At 34.1% G+C, this 9,441-nt stretch overlaps 1 protein-coding gene and 1 long non-coding RNA gene across 2 annotated transcripts; both read left to right on the forward strand.

The window, feature by feature from the left end:
• Positions 1-849: 849 nt before the first annotated feature.
• On the forward strand, positions 850-2,090 carry LOC139486179 (uncharacterized). Its single transcript, XM_071270970.1, has one exon. It carries the CDS (start codon positions 1,116-1,118, stop codon positions 2,088-2,090), a length of 975 nt encoding a protein of 324 aa, XP_071127071.1. The 5' UTR covers positions 850-1,115.
• Positions 2,091-5,078: 2,988 nt separating this feature from the next.
• On the forward strand, positions 5,079-7,396 carry LOC139486180 (uncharacterized). Its single transcript, XR_011655492.1, has 2 exons — positions 5,079-6,545; positions 7,344-7,396. It is a non-coding gene; the product is annotated as an uncharacterized lncRNA (long non-coding RNA).
• The last annotated feature ends 2,045 nt before the right edge of the window (positions 7,397-9,441 follow it).

Raw genomic sequence — 9,441 nt, forward strand, 5'->3', positions numbered from 1 at the left:
CTAACGGCCTAATTTGTTACAAAATACTGTAAGAAAGACAAAAAGACGGGCTATTGACAAGCAAATATAAAATATTCCTTTGTTGCCTCTTTTTAGAAAATGGTGGTATTAATTTTCATAATAGACGACAAAACCCACAAAATCAGCATATCCATTTTTTTTAATTTTAAATATAAAGACAAGAATGTCATGAGTGTATAGTAAGTAGAACTTTATCATTCTGTTTTAAAAACAGGAAGCATAATAAACTCATTATAGATACCAGGACTAAATTTTGTATATACGTCAGACGCGCGTTTCGTCTACAAAAGACTCATCAGTGACGCTCGAATCCAAAAAAGTTAAAAAGGCCAATAAAGTACGAAGTTGAAGAGCATTGAGGACCAAAATTCCTAAAAGTTTTGCCAAATACATAACCATCTTCCTTTTAAAGTTGTTTACGGACACAATAACAATCGTCCGACCTTTTATTCAAATCTATGACAAATCCAAAGCCTTTGCGATTTTTCAATACACTTTTACATAGTTCTATGTTCTTAAAAACTGTCAATATATTGCTATAATTTAATAGTTATCAAAGATACAAAGCATATAATTAAAGTAGACGTCTGGAGTCGATTTCACAAAAAAACTTACGACTAAGATTGATCGTAAGTCATGAACAATTCAGTATACTTAAGATTAATCTTAGTCGTAAGTTTTTTTGTGAAGTCGACTCCTGGATATATACTCGATTGTTGCCAGGGAGAGGACAAGCCTGCCTTTAAAAGAATATTATATACGTGTGAGCAAGTCACTTATGATTCCGGAATTTGTTCATGTGTAACCAGTAATTTTCTTTTTTTATTGTAACCGGAACCACCGTTTTGATGACGTATTAATATGCACTTATGATAACGCTGGAATGAATGAAAGAAACATCTTAAAATAAGCCTTTTTATACCATCTACAGGACTACCTGCCACCTTTGTTAACTAGTAAAACAATAAAGATCTTATCATCAAATATGTCACTTTCTATCAGCCTCACTATACACCTGGCTACATTTGGCGTCGTCGACAGGATTAATGTGACAACTTTTTACTGAAGGTGGTAGACGGAGAACAACATTCAAGATGGCCGACGGAGATGTCAATGCTTTGAAAAAGGAACTAGATGATGTTAAGCTGAGATTAGCTAAGGTAATAGCATGTAAAGAAACAGTAGAACCGAAGGTTGTTTTTACATCAGGAGAAAGGAAAATAGAGAAATTCTCAGGTAGGAAAGAGGACTCGCAAACATTAGAGGAGTTTATCGAAGATGTTGAATTGACAATAAAGAGTAGGCCCACCCCAGAGGAAGAAAAGGTTAACTTTATAATTAGTCTGTTAGAGGGTCCAGCTAAAGAAGAGATAAGGTACCGACCACTCTCCGAAAAGAAAACAACAAAAAGTGTGTTAAGTATACTCAGGGAAGTATTTGGTGAAAGGGGAACAATATCAGAACTATTGTCAGATTTCTATGTTTGCAAACAGACAGAAACCCAGACACTACAAGAATTTTCACATATCCTCATGTATAAGCTAGACAAGATATGCAAGCGAGACCACAAATGCATAACAGATCGAGACATTGTCTTGCGCAACCAGTTTGCTGAGAATGTAAGACCAACATGGCTCAAAAGAGAATTAAAGAAACGCATAAGAGGTACGCACATAATTTCATTTAATGACATTCGAGAGGAAGCAACTTTGCTCATGGAGGACGGTAATGTTCAAGAAACTTGCCAACAACAAGACAACAGGACAGACGACTTTGAAGTCCCCATTTTTGCTACTCAGGCCAAACCATCTGGAACTTCCGACATAGCAAAAGTACTTGAAGATCTCAAATCTGAACTCCAAAGCATTAAATCAGAAGTAAAAACGTTAAAAGAAGAAAAACAAGGAGCATATAGAAAACCAAGAGATTGTTACTATTGTGGTAAGACTGGGCACATAAAAAGGAATTGTCGCAGCTTCATCAGAGATCAAGGTAATGCTACACATAACCAAAAGAATGAAACAAATGATTTAAACGAAAACAGTCTACGGCAGGGAGCCGGTCCGTAGGCGCTGGTACAAATGGCTCGTCCCTTGTTAAGAAATCCGTTGGAAGTAGTCCTATTGTTGACATGAAAATTGGAGATGTAGTTGTATCATGTATTTTAGATACTGGATCAATGGTTAGTACTATTTCCGAATCGTTTTTCAATAAGATGTTAAAGTCAAATTTTGAATTGCATCAAGATAAGAGTTGGCTTCGGCTTAGGGCAGCCAATGGATTAGACATTCCGTACGTTGGATATATAGAAACAGATGTATACTTACCTTTATTTGGTGAAACTATTAAGGACAGAGGAATTTTGATTTTAAAGGATTCTCCTGGAGTAAACAGGAAGGACTCGTCTGGCCTTATTGGTATGAACATAATATCTCAATGTATGGATCTTTTCAAAACTATAAACAACTCAATTAAACCAGAACATTGTGAAATTAAGGGATTTGCAAGAGTAGCCGGAAATTCTGAAATTTGTGTACCAGCTAATTCTGTTAGTATTGTAACAGTTGTAGGACCAACACAGACAAGGTCAAAGGACAAAATTATAAACATTGAACCATTATCTAGAAATACAGAAGTTATGGTAATTGACTCTGTGTCAACTACAGAAAGAAACCGATATCCCGTGAGGATAGCAAATTTGAAATCATCTGATCTATGGCTAAAACCAAATACTAGGATTGGTGTTATAAGAGAAGTAACTTGTTTGGTAAACCAAGAGGAATCAGAAGTTGAATTTTTTAAAACCAATGATAATGAAGAAACAATAGTTTTAAAAGCTGAAATTAATGAAATCAATTCTAAACAAGACATTTCTCGGGACTTTTTAAAAGAATTAAACTGTAGCGAAACTGAAAAACAGAAAATAGTGGATTTGATCGAGAAGCATCAAGATGTTTTCATATCTGAAGAACTAGATCTAGGATACACCACTACCATGCAACATCAAATTAAATTGTCTGATGATAAACCAGTAGCTCAACCTTATAGACGTATACCACCAAGTCAGTACGAAGAAGTTAAAACGCATATCAAAGACCTTTTGGCAAAAAATATCATAAAAGAAAGTATAAGTCCGTATGCAGCCCCAATTGTTGTCGCAAGAAAAAAAGACCAGTCTATACGCCTATGCGTTGATTACCGGAAGTTGAACCTTAAGACAGTCCGGGACGCATTTCCGCTCCCACGGATAGATGAAACTTTGGATGCACTTCATGGAGCAAAATATTTTAGTACTTTGGACCTTGCAAGTGGTTTTCACCAGATTGCAATGCACCCCGATGACCAACAGAAAACTGCTTTCAGTACACCATTTGGGTTATTTGAATATACTAGAATGCCATTCGGATTGTGCAACAGTCCAGCCACATTTCAACGGTTGATGCAGCACATTTTTAATGATTCCGTCTTCCAAATTTTGCTTATATACTTAGATGATCTGATTATTTACTCTTCAACAATAGAAGAACATTTGACAAGATTGGATAAAGTGCTAACGAAGCTAAAAGAACATAACTTGAAACTAAAAGGGAAGAAATGTCATTTTTTCAAAGAACAAGTAAAATATCTAGGTTACATTATATCTTCAGATGGCATCGCAACCGATCAAGACAAAGTGGATGTTGTAAAGAAATGGCCGCAACCAGAGACTGTAAAGGACTTGCGCTCTTTTCTTGGATTTGCGAGTTATTATCGTAGATTCGTTCCGAAGTTTGCACACGTAGCTAGACCTTTATATCATCTTATCAGTGTTTGTAACAAGGAAAAGACAAAACAGAAGTCAAACAAACAAATGCAACTTTCATGGACAGAGGAATGCTCCTACGCATTTACACATCTAAAAGAGAAGCTGACAACTTCACCTATATTAGGGTTTGCAGATTATAAATCTGAATTTATTTTAGAAACTGATGCTAGTTTCAGAGGACTTGGAGCAGTTTTAATGCAAAAACAAGGAAAAGATCTCCGTGTAATAGCCTATGCTAGCCGCACACTTAGGCCTAGTGAACGAAATGATGCCAATTATAGTTCTGCTAAACTTGAACTATTAGCCGTCAAATGGGCAGTAACTGAAAAATTGAAAGACTACTTACTTGGTTCTAAGTTTGAAATTATAACAGACAACAATCCTCTGTCACATTTACAAACTAGCGGGAAACTAGCAGCAGTGGAACAACGATGGGCAGCTCAGTTAGCTCAGTTCAACTTTACAATTTCATACCGTTCTGGAAAATTAAATGGCGCTGCTGATGCTTTATCACGATTACCCAGTTACACGACAGACGTACCGACCGATTTACGTGTTATAGCATACCAGAGAACCGTAGAATCAATCGAATATGAAGTTGAGAAAAAACATGAACAGCCTGACAAGGATGGAATATTACAAGCGTTATGTAATGAAGTAAGTGCATTACCTAGATATAGTAACAGTGACATGAAACTAATTCAAAATAGTGACAATACAATTAAACAGTTTTTGATATACTTTAATGAACAAAGAAAACCGTCATCAAGTGAGCGTATGAAAGAGTCTCCTAAAGTAATATCTATGTTACGTCAAAAGGACAGAATGTTTCACAAAAACGAGATTCTATATAGAAAGGTAACTGACCCACAACAAGGGGAAACACATCAATTCGTTGTACCAGAGGCTTTACAAAAGCAAGTGTTAGAAATGTTACATGAACAAGCAGGTCATCAAGGTATAGAAAGAACAACAAGCTTGATTCGTTCAAGGTGTTACTGGACAGGAATGTTCAAAGATATTGACAATTACTGCAAGGCATGCGAACGTTGTAATGTTGCAAAGATGCCATGTCCCCGCATATCAGTTCCAATGAGTCATTTTTTAGCAAGCAAGCCAAATGAAATCCTAGCTATAGATTTTACTATCCTAGAACCAGCAAGTGATGGTAGAGAAAATGTTTTAGTTATAACAGATGTATTTTCGAAATTTACAGCAGCGATTCCGACACGAAATCAAACTGCCATCATGGTTCATGCGTTATGGAATACCTGAACGTATTCATTCGGATCAGGGGAGGAACTTCGAATCTGAACTTATTAGTGAGCTCTGTAATATTTACAACATCAAAAAGAGCAGAACTACTCCTTATCACCCACAAGGTAATGGTCAATGTGAAAGGTTTAATCGGACTTTACATGACCTACTTCGAACACTAACACCAAAACAGAAACAGCAATGGCCAAATTTTCTTCCAGAATTAATCTTTACATACAACTCAACAGTTCATGCGTCTACAGGCTTTTCTCCGTTTTATCTAATGATGGGTAGACAGCCTAGATTACCTGTTGACTCTCTTTTTGACTTTGAAGAAGATGGAAATATTAGTGACAATAGACATGAATATATTTCTGAACATCTTAGTAAAATGAAGATTGCGTATGAAAAAGCAGGGGAGCACTTAAGGAAAGAAGCTGTTTTACGAGAGAAAGCTCATAACACAAAAGCGTCCGAACATCAACTTGAAGTTGGTACTCGAGTACTTATTCGTAATAGAGTACAAGGCCGAAATAAAATTCAGGACAAGTGGAATTCTTTGCAATATCAAGTGATAAAGTGCTTAGACGCTGACCGTCATGTTTATCTCATTGAATCAATTGATAAATCTGGACAACCTCGCGTCGAAAATAGAACTAATTTACAAGTGTGCAAATTCAAGTCACAAACAGACAGTGGCAGTAGTTCAGACGAAGACCCTATTGCAGTTGGATACAACGGATACCGACAGCTGAGACGATCAAACAGAACTAACTTTGGTGAACACTCAAATGTTTATAATGAACCAAGATCAACTGTTTAAAATTGTATATTCATGCCTTTGACAATTTTTGACAATCAAATATTTTTTTTATATTGTACCAATGTAAAATGTTTAATGACTTTTAAAGGGATGTACGTTACCATTTCTAGTCAAGGTTGTTTGCTAATGCTATTTGATTAATTGTTTAATTCATTTTTAAAAGGTGCCTGTTTGAATTTTTTTATTTTCTTGACACTTTAAAATTGGACTTTTTGCTGATTTTTTCCTTTTTGTGTAAATCTGTTATTGCATTGAAGGTTTTGAAGTCAAGTCCTAGTCAAAGATAACTTGTAATTGCATTTGAAGTTAAAGATAATCACACCTTGCTAGTAAGAAATTATTTTTGTGTGTGTGTTTTATTATGATTATGAGTTGTATCATATTTTGAAATTGAGTCCTAAACTGTAAAATTGTACTTTTTGTGTTATGGTTGCAGTAACGAGGACGTTACTTTTATAAGCAGGGGAGTATGTGAGCAAGTCACTTATGATTCCGGAATTTATTCATGTGTAACCGGTAATTTTCTATTTTTATTGTAACCGGAACCACCGTTTTGATGACGTATTAATATGCACTTATGATAACGCTGGAATGAATGAAAGAAACATCTTAAAATAAGCCTTTTTATACCATCTACAGGTAAATTATTATTGTATTAATTATTTCCTGGCCTTCATATTATTATAAATTGCTTTTATTGTTTGTGTAAAGTCTTCAACACATACATAAATATGATAAACACATCAAAACAAACAATATTCATACGGCAAACCATTGCCGACGTATTTCCATATTTTTGTATCATTATCGGTGTATACAGCAGCACTATGAATTAATAATACTGACAAACATATCATATTATATCTTCTGTAATTATGTGACACATAATTTATGTCACGTAGAATACTATAATTTAGGTTAGTTGTTTTTGTTGCATAAACATTGTATTTTTCATTGTTAAATAATTGTTTTGGTATATTAATCACATGCATCTATAATGATGGAACAATAATCATCCGTGTTCACTTCTGTAAAGTTTAATTAACATTTATTTTGTACACAAACGAGAGCTATTTGCTATAAAAACTATGGAAAGCCTTTTAACATTAATGTGTCTTGTTATGGAACGCAGGTTTAACAATATTTTGTAATTCTATTTAAATGAGTGTTTAGATTAAGTAAACTTCATTTTGAATATGAAAGAGAGTTAATGAAATGATTTAAGTACTATTTACTGCATATAAACCATACTTTGTCATATTAAATGTATACAAGAGTTATTGGTATTAATACTGAGTAATATTGGCTAAGGCAAGCAAATTATTGTAACTATGTATTTTGCTGATATCATTTACATTATAGTGTACATTATAACTGAAGTTGTGTTCTACATGTAGACAATTGTATTATAAAAACCTTCTTTTTGTGTATTTGCAGGACTACCTGCCACCTTTGTTAACTAGTAAAACAATAAAGATCTTATCATCAAATATGTCACTTTCTATCAGCCTCACTATACACCTGGCTACATACGTATACATCGATCCTATCAAAAGGCTCCAAAATTAACTTCCGTCACATAAGTAGTTTGCGGAAAGGGGGAAGGTGCAGCATAGAAAATTAAAAATGTTATACTTCTATTTTCCCCCTTAAATAAACTTTCAAAATGTAAAAAAAACTTACATACGCGTCAATTTCATTTTATTTATAAATTTCCTGTTTATAAAACTTTGAAATTTTCGAAAAACTAAGGATTTTCTTATCCCAGGAGTAAATTAGCCGTTTTTGGCACAACATTTGGGAATTTTCAGTCTTCGATGCTCTTCAACTTTGTACTTGTTTTGCTTTTTAACTGTTTTGATCTGAGCGTCACTGATGAGTTTTATGTAGACGAAACGCGCGTCTGACATATTCAACTATAATCCTGGTACCTTTGATAACTATCAACAAGAAAATGAGTGTATAAAAATGCAAATATATGAGACAATAATAAAATAATTATTTTAAAAAGACTCCCAAACCAATAAATTAATGTAACCTCCCAGCCTTGGATAAATTAAAGAAAGTGTTTTTTTTCTAACGAACATTATGTTCCCTATGTGCAGATCGAACACACATGTCTATACACCAAAGAGAGGCAATAGTTTTATCAAGCAACTTCATTAAAATACCTTTCCAATACAGGAAATAATGTTATAGCACGTGTTCACACTGATGACGATATTGGAAGAAAATTCAAGAAATCCATGTAAATATAGATGTCTCAAGTGTTTAATAACAACACAATTTTTTACAGAATCAGTTTCTACGGTTTCATTTGCTCAGTTAACTTAATAATTGTATGATATATTATCCAGTGAATCTGTTGAAAAATTAAGATTTTTTTTACTTCTATACTGGAATACTAGTATATCAGGAGAAAGTTTCCGTTTGTTTTTTCCACTCTTTAAATACAATGCCACTTACAATAATATGCTAGTTAACCACGAAGGTAGGTACACACTAGTAGTACACACTTTTGAAGTAGAACTCACATTTCTATCATATATCACACAAGGCAAAATGATGTGTGGTCATTCATTTTGTCATTAAAACACGATGATAATACATAAAAGGATAATTGGAATCCCGTTACTCGAAGAAAAGCAGACAAACACTGGCTAAAATAAAAATATAGAATAACAGACAAAAAACACTACACAGAACACATCAAACTGAGCAGAAGAACCAGTGTAAAGACCTTTTTGTTTAAATAATACTAGTAACCTAAATTTCCTATAAATAACAAACACGGGATATCTTTTTGAAAACTATCCTATCTTTTAAAAAAAATACCAGTGTTAGACCGCTTCTCGCAAATATGAGTTGACATTTTTTATAGTATCATGTCATGTTATATAATTACATTCATTCACAATTTCGTATAAGAACAGTATTATAACAAGGATACACAATGTCAATGAACTTACTATCATGTCTAACATTGACTTTGAATTCGTTAAAGGATGATTAAATTCGTCTGTAAGATAGATCACGATGACATTGATGAATAAATGAATGACAACATTTCGTAGTGGTAAACATGTAACATTTAAAACTTTCCACTGCTTAGACGTATCAAACTATCTGCTATGAAAGAGGGACGAAATATACCAGAGGGATAGTCAAATTCATAAATCGAAAATAAACTGACGACGTCATGGCTAAAAATGAAAAAGACAGACAAACAATAATACACATGACACAACAAATAAAACTAAAGAATAAGCAACACGAACCCCACCAAAAACTGGAGGTGATCTCAGGTGCTTCGGAAGGGTAAACAGATCATGCTCAATATGTGGCACCCGTCGTGTTGCCCATGTTATAACAGATCCGGTAAATATTCTACATTGATTCGGTAGGTCACATTCATGAAAGGGAAAGGGATTTTAGTTACGACGTAAGGAACATATCCGATATCACCTGTGAAACGGTTATTCCATAACGGTCAACCAACTCGTGATGGCGTTTGTAAAATTTACGAAGGGATGAC

Source organism: Mytilus edulis, chromosome 8, assembly GCF_963676685.1.
Source record: "Mytilus edulis chromosome 8, xbMytEdul2.2, whole genome shotgun sequence".
Taxonomy (NCBI): domain Eukaryota; kingdom Metazoa; phylum Mollusca; class Bivalvia; order Mytilida; family Mytilidae; genus Mytilus; species Mytilus edulis.